Source organism: Leptidea sinapis, chromosome 42 (assembly GCF_905404315.1).
Source record: "Leptidea sinapis chromosome 42, ilLepSina1.1, whole genome shotgun sequence".
Taxonomy (NCBI): Eukaryota; Metazoa; Arthropoda; class Insecta; order Lepidoptera; family Pieridae; genus Leptidea; species Leptidea sinapis.
The window spans coordinates 3,759,397-3,779,649 of record NC_066306.1 but is presented as its reverse complement, the minus strand read 5'-3'; the positions used below and the strand labels follow the sequence as shown (position 1 = coordinate 3,779,649).

Here is a 20,253-nt window from a genome sequence, read left to right as displayed (position 1 = left end):
TATTCTTCTATCAAAATTCTCTTCGCCGATGATGATACAAGCTCTATTGGTTTGAAAAATTGGAAATATAATGTTTTGTATTTTATCTAGATATCTTTAATCATTCTTCAACAATTCGCCATATTTGAAGTCTGTTTTGTAAGTTTTAACTTTTTTATTAAGTATATGATTTATCAGAACTTCTTTGCGATATTAAATCAAACGCTTCTTTACAATTACGCGTATCTATCCCGTTCAGATTAAGACGAAAATAATATTGCCAGTTCTCTCACTCAAAAATTTTGCCTTTGCTGCATAAAACCAGCAAGGATAACCCTTTTATGCTCACTTGCTGAGAAAAGAATCCTTCATCTTCTTTTGTTTTCGGCCTTTTTTAAAAGGTTGTTACACTAAACATTGTAAAGTTTGTTCACTACTATTGCCAAAAATCGAATGCATATGTATTTACATAATACAATAAAAATATAAATACAATAGGAGTTTTCTTTTGAATATTACATGATTGCTCAAGCTTTGAAGGACCTGGAAAACCTATTCTTGAATACATAAAAATTAGTAACAAAAGGACTTCGAGACTTCAATCAGCTGAACACTAATAACATTATGAGATAAAATTGAATAAATAATTAAAGACTCTGCAAATTTTCTCTCTTACTCTGCAAATATTGTTTATTTAGAACCGAAGTAGAGAGTTACCTATACACACTTGAATAACCAGTTCTAAAAAAGTAATTTTTCCCAATAAATACATAGAATTTTCCTAATTTTCACTTCGCTAAATGTCCTGAAATATATCGCTGTCATTTCCACGGTTTGATTTTATGTTTCGGCGACGTTTTGTTAATTGACAGTAGATTCATCATAGATGGTAATTCATCTCCATACGGATTATTTTGTAACATGTGCATTCTCTTCTTCTGTTCTGCGCATATGATCTCAATTAAGTCCTGAAAAATCGTAACCATTAGCGTCTCGGTCTTCAACGGCGATTGCCATAACTTTTTCTCCCTTTCCTTATGTGTAAATACAATGTGTAAAATATTTCGTGAACACAACTTCCTGCCATATAGGCACCGCGGAATACCTTACATTCTCTCATTCAAAGCCTTAAATAATTGGTAAATAGAAATAGTTTTTGTTTTTTAATTCTTGTTATTTATTTTTGTTTGTTTCTAAAGACGAATATCGAATGAAGTCTTAATCTTTCGATTTATTGTTATATTTATTATTTATTTAAATTACATATCATACTATCTAAGGACACAGTTCACAATGCCATTGTTACAGTAGGTCTATACCTACTGTAACAATGCCACATTTACTAGTGTCTTTGACAGAAAACAAAAACATAATCTGTTGATCCGATAACTGTTAAACTTCACAAGATCACCCCTTCGTGTAATCTGAAGATTGCCTGATGTTGTGTATATTTCAATCCGTTAAAATGTCAATCGTTACTTCTATGATTATTTAATCATAATACATAATTAAAATCTCTATCTACTATTAGTCCTGTGTACAGATCTTCGGGGTGTCACAGTCTAACGTATGTTTTTATGATAATCATGTTGCTATAGCGTTTATTACGAAAGCTATTTTTGTGGTAATTCTATTATGTGTAGGTACTTTCCAAAAAAACATTTAGCCTAAATACCACTCTACAAATAACTTAAAATCAAGATAATAAGATAACTAATTGCATATGAATGTTTATACGCCTGGAACATATACCAGAGATCCAATTATTAACCAGTTTTGTCTGTTTGTTAGTTTCGGCTAATCTGTGAAATGTTAGGACTTTGACAGGATTTTCACTCGCAGATAGATAAAGGGCGTAAGATATTTTTTTTTTAAATAAATAAGTGTTTCGCGCAAACTAGTAAAATCCAACTGTCGCGACCCAGTGGTCAGATTGTTTCGTAAGTAGTAGTGCCGCTCAGAATTTTTGGGATTTCCTACAATTCTGAGCGGCACTACATTGTAATGGGCAAGATATATCAATTACCATCAGCTGAAAGTCTTGCTCGTCTCGACCCTTATTGACATTAAAAAAACTTACTTCTTTAAATAGAGTCTGCGTTTCACTTGATAATTTAATTTCATGAGAAAATAACTTATTACTGGCAACCTTACAAGGTTTCGCTTCATTTTTTTTAACATATTTCTTCGTTTGAATGCACTTGTCTACTGTATCGGGTCTTCGGGTAGGAGCTTGATTGCTTATTTTTACCATCTAGGAAACATAGAAAATATTCTGTTTTAAAACAGGTATGTACATGATGACAATTATTTTATAATAAAAATTATATTATACATTCTCCTGCAACAACAAAGGAATTACAGGAGCGTTGCCGGTGATGGTGTGAAAGGAGGAAAAGCACTTTTTTAAGGCAACCATGTCGTACATAAACTCTCGGGAAATGATGTTTAATCAAATGATGACAGTTTTAAGAGAAGCGCCCTGTCCGCTACACGACCTAAGCACTTCGCTATATCCAAAGCCTCTTGCTTTCGGTAGCCGCCACCTATATATGTGTTAGAAATACCAGAAGATCACCAGCCGATATACTGTCAGTCGTTAATCAACTGGTGGACCTCTAGGTATGCCACCTCTTACCATACTCAAAGCCAGAGGGCTTGGGACTCCCCTATTCCTTTTACGCCCCGAAGAAGTACAGGGTAGCTATAAAGATTGCGTGAAATGCGGATCATTTTGAAACACCTACAGCTTTTATAGATCTTTAACTCAAATTTTTCACTATAAGTACTTTATTTTTAGAGTCAAATGGCTTTAAAGTAAAAACATGATTGAGTGACAAAAACAATAATCATTAACCCCTGGAGCTAAAGTATAGCAAAAACTTTTAAGTTCGACTGATAAATTCACAAAATTTTATGCTTATAAAATGTTTTTATGTACACCACGTCATCTCATGCTCAAACTGGATACGATATAGTTATTATCACTGTTTGTAGTGGTGCAAGAGATATTTTTTTTTATCGTTTGATAGAAAATCTGACAGTTTCTTTAACGACATCCTCTGCCTCTCACGGGGTCTTTATTTATGTGCAAACTCTAGTTACAGATAGAACCACCAGAAGTATAGAACCAGTGGAAGGCTCCTTTGCACAGGATGCCGGCTAGATTATGGTGCCTATTTCTGCCGTGAAGCAGTAATGTGGTAAGCATTACTATGTTTCGATCTGAAGGGCGCCGTAGCTAGTGAAATTGAAACTTAACATCTTATGTCTCAAGGTGACAAGCGCAGTTGTAGTGCCGCTCAGAATTTTTTGGGTTTTTCAAGAATCCAGAGCGGCACTGCATTGTATTGGGGAGGGCGTATTTATTACCATTAGGTGAACGTCCTGCTTGTCTCTTGCCTTATTTTCACAAAAAAAGATAGAAGACGTATTTAAACAGTACTGACATTTCTAGATCTTTGTTTAAGGCGATCTGACAGAAGGGCAGGCTGTTGTACTCCGGGTGCAAAATTCAGCGTGTGACACAGTCTGGGAATTAAGGGTTTTGAATTTCCTGTTTGTGGTTTTGGTTTGCGCCTCTTTCGTAGCTTTCTTTTAATAACTGCATTATTGCTTTCACTCTGTGAACAAAAAACCACACTGAATAACAAGCCTTGTTAATCTAACTATTCCGAAAACTTTTAAACTTATGTATAAAATCACATTTTAATAATTTATTGTCTATTTATACAGACTGAGATTTAATACAGGTTGTCCCAAAATTCAACGTCAAGCCAAGAACAGGATGATTGGTTAGATGGTAAACATCATCGTAAAAATCAGAAAAAATATCCATCCCATTTTCCTTAGAATATATGGTCAGTAAACAAAAAAAGCAAATTTTGTCCATTTTTTAACCGTTTTTGGTTATTATGTTATTATGGTTAATGTTTTTTATTTTTGTCCATTTCAAACATGTCACCATAATCTTAAATAACATATCTTTAATCACAATAAAAAATAATAATACAATTGCCCCATTTTTTTTTTAAATAACCTCTTTTGGTTGACCTATGAATTCAACATTTTCAAAATATCTCGACTTTGACAGAGCCTCCTGAAAAAAATATAGTAGAGTGCCGTGGCCATCAAAAGTTGGCGCCTTTAACCAGGATTCCAAAATGGTAAAACACTTGTTGGGTTACTAAAAAAATATGGTTAAAAAATAAAAATCTTGAAGTAATCCGATTTTATGCGAATGCAGTTTACCAGTTTACTAATCTTAAATGAAAGCTTAGCTAAAATCTAAAGAACTTGGGATGGATTTTTTTCAGATTTTTCTGGTGATGTTTACCATCTATCCTATCGTCTGGTTTCAGCTTCATGTTGAATTTTGGGACCACCTGTATATATATCATTTCTTCATATATAATCTCTATATTAATATAATCTAGTCAGTACAATGTCTCTTGTCAAATGTGACATTAGCGCAGCCCACACCTTACTTACAATAAAGCAGCGTGTAGACAAATAAAGAATGAGAAGAGAAGAAAATCTGAAATGGAGTGTATCAAGATTGAAAACGTAAGCCATTGTATTATTAATGTAACCGATTTTGATTGAGAAGTCGAAAACAGTCAGCCACGCTTGATATTAGCTCCCACGGACGAGTAAAAAAAGAAGGACTCCGCGCCGTGATATTAGCAAGTGAAACACCTTTATGCTAGTGTGTGTGCGGTTACAGGGTATACTAGTAACACAATTTTTTCTCCCTTAAATAAGCAATATCCGGACGCTCGGTCGTCCTTGCTCGGATTTTTAAGAATGTACAAAACTTGAACAAAAAAAAACTAATAGGATATCTGGATTCGAACCGGGGTTTTCTGCTTTCCGGATCACCCAATGTCCCATCTGAGCTATAATAGTCTTGTATATAGTGGCGAAATTTACCTTTGTATTCTAATGTTATTGTAGCTGTTTCTCATTCAAACATGGATAAAACCATTTTTTTAATTGAAACCTAGCTAGATCGATTTATCATCCCCGAAATCCCCTGCATACTTAATTTTATGAAAATCGTTGGAGCCGTTTCCGAGATTCAGATTATATATATATATATATATATATATATATATATATATATATACAAGAATTGCACGTTTAAAGATATAAGATAAGCATATATGGCCACAAATTTTTTTACAGTATCGTTTTTAAACTCAAACTGATCTGTCACAGACGATGGCAAATCTCATAATGGCGGCCGATCGGCTTGTATTAGTGTAAGAGTGTACCTGGTTACTCGTTTACCCGCTTGTTTTGGTGCTTTACTGTTATGTAAGGTGTTCTTTTTTTACTTGTCTGTGATTAGCTCCATATTATTTAGAATTTTAGACCACTATTAGCAAACCCACACGTTGACATATCAAAATTGTCCACGTATGTACGGGCTGTCAGGTGATTAGTTCAACCCTTTACGAAGTAGCAGTAGATTCAATAAGAAAATATTATTTTTGACATTCTTAAGTGTCATTTCCATGACCTATATGAATAAAGTGATTTTGATTTAAATTGATTTGATTAAGTCTGTGAGTCTACCATGCATTCTACACATTTGAATTTATTTTCTTCGCTTTCCTCATCTGACTGCTACCCTTACTATAGACCAAAGAGTATAGTAATATATAGGGAAAAGAGAGCTGTCTATTTGAAAACTAGCCCCATCTGGAGATTGGCCCCGAAAATAACTATATATAAGCTCGAAATTATAAAATTCATTTTTAATGTTGTGACGCAATTAAATAACTAACTCTACTTTTTAATGTAGGTATTGCAATTTTTTACCATGTTGCAATTGCACGTAGAGTTATTTAATTTTGCCACAACATAGAACATAAGGGATAGATTTAGTAGTGTAAATATGCAAAATGGAACACGAGAGCTACATACATGCGCTAACACTAGAAGTAGCCGCCATTTTATGACCAGTGGGCAGTAACACAAATAAAGAAAAGTTGAAAGGGTTTAAAGCGAGTGACAAAGCTTTCATTTTCGGGCCAACTAACAGATGGCACTACAGTCTTCTGAAAACGTCACTTTAAGGCGTCTGTCCCACCCCTGCTATAGACTAATATAACTGAAGATCACACAGGCTTTATAAAATCACAACCACTAGTGACCACTAAAAGGATTATAAATAATACCAGCGATGAAGCCGATGGATGGCGATGAGGCACATTTCGGCGCCGCCGCTGCTTGCGACACCGCGCTCTCGATGCTGTTTGCTGCGTTGAACAACAATCGGCACAATGCACATTTATCGACTGTTGATGCTGCAGATATAACATCTAGTTTAGTTAGTGGTTAAATTGATAATATTCCATAAGTATACGATCATAGAAATCTAAATAAGAAGGTACTAGAAGTCAACTCGTAATCCACCGCGTAATAATATGGGGACCAGCTCAGAACCGATTTCACCAACTAGACTTCAAACTGAGTTTAATAAAACTAAGTTTTACAACAAAAACATAAACTCTCAAGGTGACCAACGCAACTGTAGTGCCGCTTAGAATTTTTGGGTTTTTCAAGAATCCTAAGCGGCACTGCATTGTAATGGGAAGGGTGCATCAATGACCATCAGCTGAACGTACTGTTCGTCTCGTTCCTTACTGTCGTAAAATAATAAATAAATAAAACCATAAGCTACGACTGATTTATATGTATAATATCAGATAAGGCTAATCAGGCTGTAAGTATGTATGATGTAAGAGACGGGCTCTTACATAGTTGTCAGCACCTGGATCAAGATGTGTGCATCCTGCTTCGGACTCCAAGCCTCCAGCCAGAGGGTTGCCGTCACCACTCGGCTTGTCTTCGTTCCAATGCAGTTTTATGTTGTTTCGGACTAAAGTCGGCTTTATTTCTTCAAACCAAATATCACACAGCTAAAATTACAAAATATAATTTCATAATGAAATATTCACACGAAACGCTACACAGATACCGAAAGAACCTTGGCTAATCAGTAAATTTACATAAATAACTTTTTAACAATCAAACGAGAAGTATCCGTCATTTTGATATTAAACACTCCGATACATTCAGTACGAGATGAGTAGAAAGGGCATTGTATCGTATGGCAAGGACGCACAAGATAGCATATTTGCAAGAAAGATATAAGCAAAACTTTGCTCCTAAAAATACGTAAGGCGTAACATTCTATTGTACAGTGATGTTTAATGTAATGAATGAATGTCATCATTATCATGACATCAGCCGGAAGACGTCCACTGCTGGACAAATGCCTCCCCCAAAGATCTCCACTACGATAGGTCCTGCACTACCCCCATCCAACCTACTTCGGCGATCTTGACCAAAACGTCGATCCATCTTGTGGGGGGCATCCGTAACGCGGTTGCCTTTCGCGGTCTGTACTGTCCCAACGGCCATAAACGAGTTCAAACTTCATTACTTCAGTTTTGCAATCATCTGGGCTTGTCGGTGACTCTGGTTCTCCTACGGATATCCTCATTTCTGATTCGCTCTCGCAGGGACACTTCGAACATAGTCCTCTCTTGAGCGACCATGAACTTTCTCATCGGGCCCATAGTTAACGACCACGTCTGCGTTCCGTATGTGATACTGAGGTATTTGGGATGAGAAGATTTTAAGGAGCCTTCCGAACGCGGCCCCATCCGTATTGGATTCGATGAGTAACCTATTTCGCGAAATTGGACCTGCTTTACTGGATTATTTGTCCAATGTAGTCGTCAACAATTTCAAGAGTACAGTTCCCAACTGTTACGGGTGTAGGTGCGAGATGTGCATTTTGACACCTACTCCTTGTGAAGCTGTATTGAGACCATCGAGCATATGGTTTATGTCTTTCATTAATGAACGTTAGCTTGTAACTTTAACTCCGTATTCCACGAGGTATTAATGCATACATAATCCGTGCTGAAATGCATTTTGTCACTGTCTTTATAATAGTGCATAAAATAGATCACATATTTATACGCCTTCTGTAATATGAACCTTAAACTAGAAGTGTGAAGCGTGTTGGTCTCTTCAAACAGGAACCCAACAGTAAAATTGAACTGCACTGCAAGAATGTACCTATAGTTAGGCACGGACTACTAAAAAAAGAAGGACTCCGCGCCGTGATATTAGCAAGTGAAGCACCTTTATGCTAGTGTGTGTGCGGTTACGGTGTATACCAGTTACACAATTTTATCTCCCTTTAATAATCATATATCCACAAATACTTTTATAGTATTGTTTTTACACTTTTTCACTACCCACGTCGGCATTTTTAAAATATTTTATTGCGACGCAAACTGATCTGTCACAGACGATGGCAAATCTCATAATGGCGGCCGATCGGCTTATATTAGTGTAAGTGTATGCGTGGGGCTATGTATTTAGACGTTTACCGGCTTGTTTTGGTGCCTCACTGTTATGTTAGGTAACACGGGGTCCTTCTTTTTTTACTCGTCCGTGTAGTTAGGCTGCTATTAAAATTGAGACTTCGTTTGTTAATAAAATACCTATATTATAATCTGTAGAATATAAATTTGTCAAAACATTATGCACTTTTATTGAAAAATTCCTACGTCTTCTATATATATATATAATTATGTATCTATTTTGAAAATGGTCTTTGTTTTAGGCTCTTTCACGCCTAAAGCACTGATCGTATCGCAACAACTTTGAAAAACCATTCGACGCGAAATTTATCCTAGATGGTTTATGACTACGGTTTATGACAACGTTTCTTCCTTTTAAAATTCGACCAGCGAAGCGGGCGGGAACAGCTAGTTCTATATAAATAGAAAACGGGTCGTACTAACGTTAACTAGAGCATTTTCAAGGTCATTACGAAGTTCTTTAGGTATCTTATTTCTATTTTTGCTTCTGTGTTTCTTGTCTGTATCACGATCTCCTGAAGCTTCTAAAGAAACTGGTGCTCGAGATACATCAATGGGTTTTGATTTTCGTGATACACAGTGAGACATTTTTACTAAAAAAATATTCAACTTAATAAAATACTATTAATACACTCAAATATGTATTAGAAATAGAAGTCAAAATATAAATGTCAGTATAAATTTGTCATAGCAACCAACATAATTTTGTTTGTGTGTCCAAAAAGTACGAGGTTAAATTTAAATTTAACTGCGTCCACAGGACTATGAATTACTTACAATCATTCGTTTAAAATAACGGTGCTAGCTATAAACTCCATTTAAGATATCCTTTAATTTAAACTAATAAAGTTAACCGACGTAAATCGTGGATGACGGATTGAGACGCCAACTGAAATATGGATCTTAAAATAAATCGTAAAAACACATACTTACTAAACGTTAGAGTTAAACAGGACCACGATTCAAGCCAAGGTTGTGGCCTGAAACTGAAACGCATCAAGGGAGATGGGATGAAGAGTTTCATACCTTGCAGTCCCACATCAACAACAGCGTCAGCAGCGGCATCTGGATCGTCGAGATTTAAAAGAGTGGCCATGATACCTCATCTAACCTTGCCACATCTCATTAAAGTTCAACCTTTTACGAAATGGGACTCGTCTGCATTTGGCCACGTAGAATAATTATTTTTCAGATTATTATTAAGTGGAATATCCACAAGCAAATATTATATTTTAACATAATTTTATCTTATTGGGAGTTTTATTGCTACTATTATTATTAAGACAATTAGTATTAGTAGTAATGCATGCTCAAATGTAGGTACCTACACATTTTTAAACAAAATGCGTGTTTATGTTCCTAATAGTTATTTAAATAATCTATCATATAACCATGTATTAGGTAAGTAAGGCTTTTGGCCTTGCTTTCCGTGCCACTAAATAAATTAAAGCATGACTTGACTTGACAAATCACTGTGTACCTATTCGTCAATAATATATTCTCTTTGGTCATGTACATTTTTTCGAACATACAATAGTGAGGGTACTTTGATATATCCGATAAGTGCGAATTATTTTTAAACGAATAGTACCTACACACCGCTTAGTGCCGCTTAACTAAAGCCTTGCGAAAAGGGCTTTAGTAGACAGTCGCCGCGCAAAAAGATCTCTTAATTACGAGAAACAACTTAATTCCAATTCGGGAGAAAGATATAAACAGAAAAATAGTGAAAATGAATGTTTTTGGGTGGATATCCTCTATTGGTGATACAATTTCAAACGCTTTGAAGAAAGTTACTAGACAACGGCAAAGTGAAACAATTAATGAAATCTTGGTGTATGGAGATGACGACCACAAAATCAAACAGGAAGTAGGTTTAAATAATTTGACATGTATTTATTATATGATCAATTTGGCCTGTCTAACAATAGACTTTTGCGCGCCGAACCTCGAAAGTGATACCATTGCAAATTGTCTGATCGGAGTGAAACAACGAAATAAAGCGAAAATACGGATTTGTGTTCAGAACGTTAAGGATGTATGCGATATTGAGTATTTAGCTCAGGAAGGCATAGAGGTGAAAATTATTAAGGGTAAAGTCAAAATGGAATACGAGTTTCTATTGATTGATGCGGATGGTTTGAATACCAATGATGCTGTTGCAATATTAGGGTCATTGGATTATGAATTGGGAAGGGTAAATTGCTCCCGAGATCTGACAATAATTTCTTCGGATTCCCAGTTAATTGCAACATTGCGCTGTGAATTTGATCGTTTATGGAATTCTTCAAATGATACAATTGAATAATCTAGTTTGTCGTACTTTTCTTACATACTTACTAAGACATGAATCAATAATGTTAACATAATTTTTTATATGATGAAATGAAACATAATATTTAATTTTGTTTATGATACTTGTGGTTCTATAAATAAAAGGCTTTCATAACAAAAATAAGTTTGATTTTTATTCATGCAACAATTTCAATGTTAAAATTATAGGTATTACAATAATTAATATTACATACTAAGGCAAATAGCCCAATAAGTTTTTTGTACTTGAGTGCTTAAATATCACGAACATTAAAGTTTCATCTAAAACGTGAATAAAGTTAATAAGTAAAATTTTTAATAGATTATCATTTATAAGGCCCGAAATTTATTATTTTATATAACATCAAAATATTGCAATGATCAGACATGGTATACGAGTGGGAGGCTCCTTTGCACAGGATGCCGGCTAGTTAATGGGTACCACAACGGCGCCTATTTCTGCCGTGAAGCAGTAATGTGAAAGCATTACTGTGTTTCCGTCTGAAGGGCGCCGTAGCTAGTGAAATTACTGGGCAAATGAGACTTAACATCTTATGTCTCAAGGTGACGAGAGCAGTTGTAGTGCCGCTCAGAATTTTTGGGGATTTTCAAGAATCTAGAGCGCACTGTATTGTAATGGGCGGGCGTATCAATTACCGTCAGCTGAACTTCCTGCTAGTCTCGTCCCTTATTTTCATTAAAACAATTGTACATGTAATCAACAATTAAAATATTATTGCTTATAGAAGTACAGTTATCAGGTACCTCTAGTTTATACCTCTTGATATTGTCTTTCATGATAAAAATTGGCAATAATTAACACACATTTAGTGTTTGTTATTCTATAAAAAAAATAACACATCAAAATTGTTACATTTCTAATCATCTAGTCGAAAACCATGCTTGGTGATATGCATATTATAAGAAAAATATTGCCTAGGTACTGTTTTTAATCAATTTTACATTTGAATTTTTGATTTTGCACAATACAATAATTGGCTAGATAAAAATATCGCGACTTTATAATATAAAATAATGCAAAGTTTGGAGTTAAATGAAAACATATACATAATAAGTCGAGTTATAAAACATCGTTAGTATAAATATAAAAAAAAATAACAGAATTACATTTATACCTAGGTATATATATATATATATCACTTGTTAAGTGTAAGTATAAAAATATTCCAACTTTAAGTTTTTGGCCATTAAAATTTACAAATAGGGCAATTAATTGAGTCCTTTTTCCATTTTATATTATATTAGATAATTAATTACAATATGTGCCTTACTAAGGGTGGCATGAATGGCAAATTTTAATTTTTCTTACATACTATAAGATCACATTCTTGTTAAACACTAATTTAACTGTAAAATTTAAACAGCACTGTTCAATATTATTATTGTGATGTAGACAACTAACTACAAAAACTATAGAATAACCCAAATAATGACACAGACCTTGTTCTAACTGAAAAAAAAATACTTATGTTGGTAGCCTCAACAACGATGAATATTATGCTTATCAAAACTAAAATTCAATATTTTCACAGTCTCAATTACTTACATTGAATATGTACATTGTACAAAAATTCATCACATATCTAATATTACAACACGTAATAAAAAAAAAAACAGAATATAGTATTTATTTTTATCTACACCCATGCTTTAAATCCTCTATTAAAGATTCTGAAACAGTTAGCTTATTGCCAACATTCAAACACCCAATGTTCTAATAACCATTACATCATCCAAACGAGTGTTGTAATGTTGTACTGAATTTCATAACAACACTCCTATTTTTTTTTCATTCCCTTCATGCTCAAGGAGTTTTGACAGACAGCCACATTCTTATTGCTCGATGCGTGGCATCTATATGAATTAAAAAAAAAAGAACATTTCGCGCGCCGTAAAAAAAAGTAGGTTATTCGAATCCCCGCCATTTTTCTTCGATATTTTTATTGTTTTGTTTACAAAAAAATGAGAGATTAATTTCCAAAAGAACATAATATTCAAGTGAATTTTAAGTATTGCACTATACAAAATGTAAATTACTACTAAAATAAATAATTGTTTCATTAATACTTAGTTTATTTGTATATAATCAGTAATGGAGGATATTAGGTTACTACTAGGACTGGCTGTTTTAATGTTAGCAGTAAGCTAACTGTTTCAGAATCTTTTAGAGGATTCATATTTTGGGTGTAGATAAAGTCTTGTATGCAACTGTTGATAATTAGGTATTAAAACACTCATGTGATACTATTATCACATTCGTGAGATAAATCCACCTTCGTGTTTTAATGCCCCTTATTACACAACAGTTGCATAAATAACTATTAACAATGCAAGTACAGTCATCGCGCGAGTTGAATGCAGTCGGCGTCTGTGGTAAAGAGCGGGAGTATCTCCCCCCGCCTTCCGCACGCCTCGTCTCGCGCGCCTGCAGTGTAGTGTTGTGTCGTAGTCGCTTACCGTATCATTGCGATAAAACTAAATTTGTGATCCCATGTTATTTTTTTTAATGATTTGAGTCCATCAGATCCCGCTCCAAAAAAACGAAAAAGGCGCACGAGACAAGGCGAAAATTATTTTAGACACGTTTTGAATAATGGCAGAAAAAAAAAATTAATTATTAGGAAAAATTCATCGTTCATTCTTTATTCCGGCCTCACATGGTTCCCACCTCTGGGCGGGTACAACGAAGAGCGGCTCGAATCATCGACGATCAAGTCATCTCCGATCGGCTTGATTCTTTGGCGTTGCGTAGAGATGTGGGTTCTTTCTGCATCTTCTACCGCATTTATCATGGGGAGTGCTGATATAAGCTGTTCGGGTTGATTCCAGAGGCCGAATTCCACCAACGGACATTACGTGTAAACTACCACCCGCATCACTTTGACGTCTGGCATTCCACAACCGCGCGTTTTGCAAGTAATTTCTTACCTCGCACAGCCACTTTGTGGAATCAATTACCGGCTGCGGTTTTCCCGAACCGATACGACTTAGGGACCTTCAAGAGAAGAGCATACTCCCACCTTAAAGGCCGACAACGCATCTCTTGACACCTGTTGTTGCGGATGTCCATGGGCGGTTGCCTCACCTCTCGCCATTCCTTGTGCCGTTTGCCCCCTCTTCCATATAAAAAAAATATTAAATTTATCGACACCCTCATGATTATCGTCACAATTATAATAAGGTCACATCACTATCGCATTTCTGAACTCTGCACTCAACTCGCGCGTTATCTGTAATTCCGTCTTACTACAAGCCTGTTTATTTATTATCAACCTACTCCCAATAATTAATAAATTATTTATTTACATTACATTGAGGAAGTAATACTTACGAATTAATAACTAACAACTAAGACACACACTTGTATTTCGATGTGGACAATGTGACTAGCGACCACACCAAGAGTCCGGTCAGAGTTTGTACAACACTCACTGTGAAAGTTTATTAATATTTTCTAGTCACCTGCTAGAGAAAGTTGTTGTCATATATCCACCTCAATATCACTTGGCATCTCTGGCATACCCAGAGACTGTGGTGACACCTCTGTGTCTATAGTGTCTCTGGGTGACAGTGTATAATCACGTGGCGAACTCACGTCATCTTCCGGAGACACTGTTAAGTTGTCATCCATGAGAATTGCCGGCAAGGATGGTGTTAAATCTTGGAGTTCACTTGAAAAAACTATAGGAAAGAAATATTGAAATTTAATCAAAAGATGTCTAAAATCATTCATATTTATATACTTACAGCGTGACGCTGCAATGGCGACATTAAATAAACACAGGTAGAACTACTTGCTACCATAAATAAAAAATTTAAAAAATAAAATAAAAAAATCAGATATAATTTCGGAACATCCTGTAAGTAATCTAGTAGCCGCGCGCTAGCGTAGGTACTGACACTTATTTCGTGCACTCTTATGACACCAGCCTGTTAGTAATCTAGTAGCCGCGCGCTAGCGTAGGTACTGACACTTATTTCGTGCACTCTTATGACACCACCATGTAAGTAATCTAGTAGCCGCGCGCTAGCGTAGGTACTGACACTTATTTCGTGCACTCTTATGACACCAGCCTGTAAGTAATCTAGTAGCCGCGCGCTAGCGTAGGTACTGACACTTATTTCGTGCACTCTTATGACACCACCCTGTAAGTAATCTAGTAGCCGCGCGCTAGCGTAGGTACTGACACTTATTTCGTGCACTCTTATGACACCAGCCTGTAAGTAATCTAGTAGCCGCGCGCTAGCGTAGGTACTGACACTTATTTCGTGCATTCTTATGACACCACCCTGTAAGTAATCTAGTAGCCGCGCGCTAGCGTAGGTACTGACACTTATTTCGTGCACTCTTATGACACCAGCCTGTAAGTAATCTAGTAGCCGCGCGCTAGCGTAGGTACTGACACTTATTTCGGCACTCTTATGACACCAGCCTGTAAGTAATCTAGTAGCCGCGCGCTAGCGTAGGTACTGACACTTATTTCGTGCACTCTTATGACACCAACCTGTAAGTAATCTAGTAGCCGCGCGCTAGCGTAGGTACTGACACTTATTTCGTGCATTCTTATGACACCACCCTGTAAGTAATCTAGTAGCCGCGCGCTAGCGTAGGTACTGACACTTATTTCGTGCACTCTTATGACACCAGCCTGTAAGTAATCTAGTAGCCGCGCGCTAGCGTAGGTACTGACACTTATTTCGTGCACTCTTATGACACCACCATGTAAGTAATCTAGTAGCCGCGCGCTAGCGTAGGTACTGACACTTATTTCGTGCACTCTTATGACACCATCCTGTAAGTAATCTAGTAGCCGCGCGCTAGCGTAGGTACTGACACTTATTTCGTGCACTCTTATGACACCACGTAAATATGGTTAACATTTTGTTTCCTAAATATATAATTTGATTGTTTGAAAACTTTAAAATTTCAATTAGGTATTTACTTTAAATTACAGAATTATTTTTTTACGATTAAGGTTAGGTAGCTATACCCGTGTGTTCATTTAATGTTGCGATTATAACGCCACGCTGTATAGGTATATTGTTTATATTTATATTGTTATGTAAGTACATAGGCACATAAGTGAATTTGCTAGAAACTGTCATTGAATTTGTACTACCTAAAGAAAACAAAGATATGATTATGTAAAACATAAACATAACGTTAACACCAGGAACAGACGTAAACTTATAATGCCTACTACAAGGCTGAGTCGAGTTAGTAAGTCTTTTGTGGGGCGATGTATATGCTTTTACAACAAGATCCCTATAATGTTCAAAACAAAAGTACTACGTTATTCAAAAGAATTGTTGAAAAAACGTTTGTGTGGTAACGGTTACTATAACATTAATGACTTTCTTAATGATACCACAGATTAGGAATGGAGCGACCACCCTCAGTCTATTAAATAATAAGTTAAATTGTACAATATTACTTTGTAAACATATTTTTTTGACAAAAATAAAGCCCGCTGAGTTTGTTGTGTCCATTCTTCTCAGGTCTGAGGCATTCGTTTTGGAATGGGTGGTAATTTTTGACTTTCAATAAGTGCTGTCACATTCTATTTTTAATAAACATATATGAATTTGAATATAAATTATAATGAACCTAACTACCGTACTACGTCCTAGGTGCGTATAGGCGCCGACGCGGCATAGTAAAAAAGTTGCATATCATAAATAGAGATGGCGTTGTCAGAGACTTGCCAGAGAAAGCATTGCCTGTGAAACGATCGAGATAGATCTCTATATCTGTGAGATAAAATGTACCCTGTTATGTGGATTAAACTTTGGTGAGTCAACAAGTCTACCTATTGCGGTATCAACACTTAAAATATAATTATCCCTATAACACAAATAGGTTTCATATATCTTATGATACATAATGTGTCTTAATTTCACTTATAATAATCTAATATCTTTAAATGAGCAATTCTTGTATATATATATATATATATATATATATATTCTGAATCTCGGAAACGGCTCCAACGATTTTAATAAAATTTAGTATACAGGTAGTTTCAGGGGGCGAGAATTCGACCTAGCTAGGTTTCAATATTAAAAAATGTAATTTATCCGTGTTTTATATATATATATATTATATACACAAGACTATAATAGCTCAGATGGGACATTGGGTGATCTGGAAAGCAGAAGACCCTGGTTTGAATCCAGATGTCCTACAGTATTTTTTTTTTCAAGTTTTGTACATTCTTAAAAATCCGAGCAAGGCTCAGTCGTCCAGATATTCTATTATAAAATCTTATTGATTGTGATTATTATTGCTTTAAACTCCAACTCAAAATAAATTATCTTACCTTTAATATCTGCTGATTTATAATCAACTGTAAACCTGAGTGAGTCCTCCATACCATCCATGATATTGTCATTTTCAAGACTGTCCATTGAACCAGAACACGAGGGTGAACTATCAGGGTTGGTGTTTATTGCTATTGGTACACTATCCGTAGTAGGCACAAGTGGACGCACCTAAAATTAGACAATTTACAAAAATTACTTTCAACATTCTCAGTAGCATTGTAATTAGGGAAACTTTTTATTAATGGTTTTTGTAATTTGTAAAATAGAAATTAGAGAGACGCTTAGACAAACAAAATAGAAAAAAGTTATTGTTTCCAAGAAACAGATTTATTATACCATCTATGACATAGTTCATAGGTTGAATATGGCATATATCACAACATCTGCCAAATAAGGTCTTCTTCTATTAATTTTTGTTGGGTTTAATTTATAATTCAACTTACTTTCATTCCGTCAGGCCTATGAGGGTTTCTACAGCCTTTGCATTTACATTCTGTACAGGGCTTACTTTCCACATAACAAGGGCATCTCTGACCACAGCATGTCAACTTTCCAGGTGTTGCCGTTGCATTTCCACATCTGCATCCTTTTCTTTTGCTACTGGACGAATTACGAGACCTAGTTGATGGCTTCTTAAATCCCAAAGGTTGACTTGGCTACAACAAAATGACAAAATATGTTAAATTAGTTATAATTTCCGGTTTCATGCCAATTTTTTTACTCATAAATGTACTAAAAATAAACATGTGTGCAGTTACTATTGTTAGTACTGATATATTTTGTAATTTAAATGGTAACTGTTAAGCCTCTTTGCAATTAATCTTAATATATATAAGTTACATGACAAATATGTCAGTGATGGACTCCTAAACAAATGATCGGATTTTAATGGGGATTACTTCATGGCAGTGCAGTTTGGTCCAACTTGATGGTTAGGATAGTTTTTATTTCAATTTGGGACCCATAATTATTTTTATTTCTAATATTTGTTTTGTATGGACATGTTTTCTGTGAGAGAATTTAGTGACGCACGGTTTGACAGTTCCGCTGTGAAACAATTTCATTATAATAGGGAGCATTTTTTACGAAATAATTCTTAATGTTTTGAAATATTATTGGCAAATTCCTATAAATCAATATTTTTTTATTATCTACAGAACAATGTCTGTCGAGTCAGCTAGTTAGCTATATATAATGTTAAATGTGTGTGTTTTGTCTCATTCACTCGGCTGCTTTGAAAAATAAGGCAAAATATAACAAAATTAATTATGTGGTTACAACTTTAATATTACAAGTAGTAGTGGCCAAAATAAGATCAGTGGCTAAGCAGGTAAATGGAACTTTTTTTATATGTTTATATATTTTTTTATAGATTGTTTATTTGTATTACAATAGTTTTCAGACATTAACAAGCAGAAATTGATTTAAAATAACCCATTGTGATAATATACTGTACTAGATTTTGTTTTTTTTAATAATAAGGGACGAAACAAGCAGGACGTTCAGCTGATGGTAATTGATACGCCCTGCCCATTACAATGCAGTGCCGCTCAGGATTCTTGAAAAAATTAAAAAATTCTGAGCGGCACCACAATTGCGCTCGTCACCTTGAGACATAAGATGTTAAGTCTCATTTGCCCAGTAATTTCACTAGCTACGGCGCCCTTCAGACCCAAACACAGTAATGCTTACACATTACTGCTTCACGGCAGAAATAGGCGCCGTTGTGGTACCCATAATCTAGCCGGCATCCGGTGCAAAGGAGCCTCCCACTGGTAAATTATACTGCCCTAGACTATACCTTGGATTGTTTTGTGATGAATAACAAATTATATAGTCTATGTTATGGGGCGGCAATATCACTTAACAATAGATGGACCATTTGATCATTTTGGTCACTTGTTCTTATGAGGTTGTTGTTTTTTATGAGGATGAAAATTAATAGCATAATATTTAGAGCTTCACAAAAAAGCAATATATTATAACTTTCGTTTTTGTGTGACATAACTTATAGTTAAATAGTATTCTAGCATTGCTTAAATAAGAAAGCACAATGTCAATATAATTGAGCAGTTTTATCACCACTACAGCACCACACTACGATTATTTATGATTAAAAAAAAATATTTACCTTACTTTCCCTAGTACCAGTTTCTTTTTTAATAACTTCAGTTTCATCTGTTGCTTTTCGTTTAATAGTAATTTTATTACCACTAGCTGCATACATGACAGAGTAAATCGGAGAACCATTTGACATCGCTCTAGAGTCCGGAGATGTTTTAATAGACCTAGTTTCAATATTGCTTGAAGATGCAGCTTGTGTTTGTGTGGAAGCAGAATTTGTATAAACACATGGTAATATACTGTATGCGGATTTCGACAAGCCTGCATTACATTTAAAATCATCCTCGAACTGGGCTGCCTCTCGTATCAAATCAATCAAGCTGGAATTCGCCATCACTCCACCATTTACTCCATCAGATTTGGTGCCCTCTTTTACTAAAATTTTGAATATATCAGTTCCCATGAAATACGAACACAGCTTTTTATAGCATTGAAGTAGAATTCGAAGTTGTAAATTTTCTGAATAGTTTTCGTAATCTTTGCACCAACTACACGAAGGTTTTAATTTCTTTCTTCCGCCTATGCAGGTCTTACATACGTGGTGCTGACAACTTGTATCAGTTGGAGTATATGGTTCTTTTAACAAATTTCCACAAACAGTACAAGACAAGGATTGTCGTAAATAAGGAACTAAACGGAATAAGTCTGTCCAAGAACTTTTGTCCGATGCGTTCGCTAAAAGGATTAACCTACAAGTAGAAACGTATAAACTGGTAGCGTTCATCTTCATTTATCAAAAAATTACTTAAATGTATACATTATTAATGTAAATACTTATTTACAACAAACAACAAAAACTTAGCAAAAAGCCGCAAACACTTCTGACTTCGTCTTAAATTTAAATAAATGACAGATGAAACTTTGAAAGTGACAATGTCAAAATTCATCTACTATGTCGGCTGCCAAATGTCATAGCCGTCACATGATATTCTAACATTTTATTTCACAGAGTACATTGTAGCGATAACAGGCACTGGTACCGCTAAAAACAAACGTAGAGACATTTTGGAGGGTTAAATAGTAGAGGTCAGTGGTTATAGGTAAGATGTGCTTGTGTCGCAAGCAGGACGTGACGAGACGA

The 20,253-nt window shown here is 35.3% G+C and overlaps 2 protein-coding genes across 2 annotated transcripts; both read right to left on the bottom strand.

The window, feature by feature from the left end:
• Nucleotides 1–800: 800 nt before the first annotated feature.
• LOC126976715 (uncharacterized) lies at nt 801–9,033 on the bottom strand. The gene is made up of 4 exons (XM_050825216.1): nt 8,814–9,033; nt 6,761–6,908; nt 6,165–6,293; nt 801–922 (listed from the first exon to the last, which is right to left on the bottom strand). Exons 1-4 carry the CDS (start codon nt 8,976–8,978, stop codon nt 801–803), a joined length of 564 nt encoding a protein of 187 aa, XP_050681173.1. The 5' UTR covers nt 8,979–9,033.
• Nucleotides 9,034–10,831: 1,798 nt separating this feature from the next.
• Nucleotides 10,832–19,996, bottom strand: LOC126976795 (E3 ubiquitin-protein ligase MSL2). Its single transcript, XM_050825397.1, has 4 exons — nt 19,180–19,996; nt 17,492–17,704; nt 17,045–17,216; nt 10,832–14,405 (listed from the first exon to the last, which is right to left on the bottom strand). Exons 1-4 carry the CDS (start codon nt 19,900–19,902, stop codon nt 14,206–14,208), a joined length of 1,308 nt encoding a protein of 435 aa, XP_050681354.1. The 5' UTR covers nt 19,903–19,996; the 3' UTR covers nt 10,832–14,205.
• Nucleotides 19,997–20,253: the final 257 nt, after the last annotated feature.

Excerpts from the sequence above, each read along its gene's own strand:
- LOC126976715 (XM_050825216.1), bottom strand. The coding sequence starts at position 8,978 with ATGTCTCACTGTGTATCACGAAAATCAAAACCCATTGATGTATCTCGA. Across the intron at positions 6,909-8,813 it reads TTGAAAATGCTCTAGTTAAC|CTGTGTGATATTTGGTTTGA; the intron begins GTTAGTACGACC and ends TTGTAATTTTAG. Across the intron at positions 6,294-6,760 it reads ATGCACACATCTTGATCCAG|CATCAACAGTCGATAAATGT; the intron begins GTGCTGACAACT and ends TTATATCTGCAG.
- LOC126976795 (XM_050825397.1), bottom strand. The coding sequence starts at position 19,902 with ATGAAGATGAACGCTACCAGTTTATACGTTTCTACTTGTAGGTTAATC. Across the intron at positions 17,705-19,179 it reads CTGGTACTAGGGAAAGTAAG|CCAAGTCAACCTTTGGGATT; the intron begins GTAAATATTTTT and ends ATTTTGTTGTAG. Across the intron at positions 17,217-17,491 it reads ATAGGCCTGACGGAATGAAA|GTGCGTCCACTTGTGCCTAC; the intron begins GTAAGTTGAATT and ends GTCTAATTTTAG.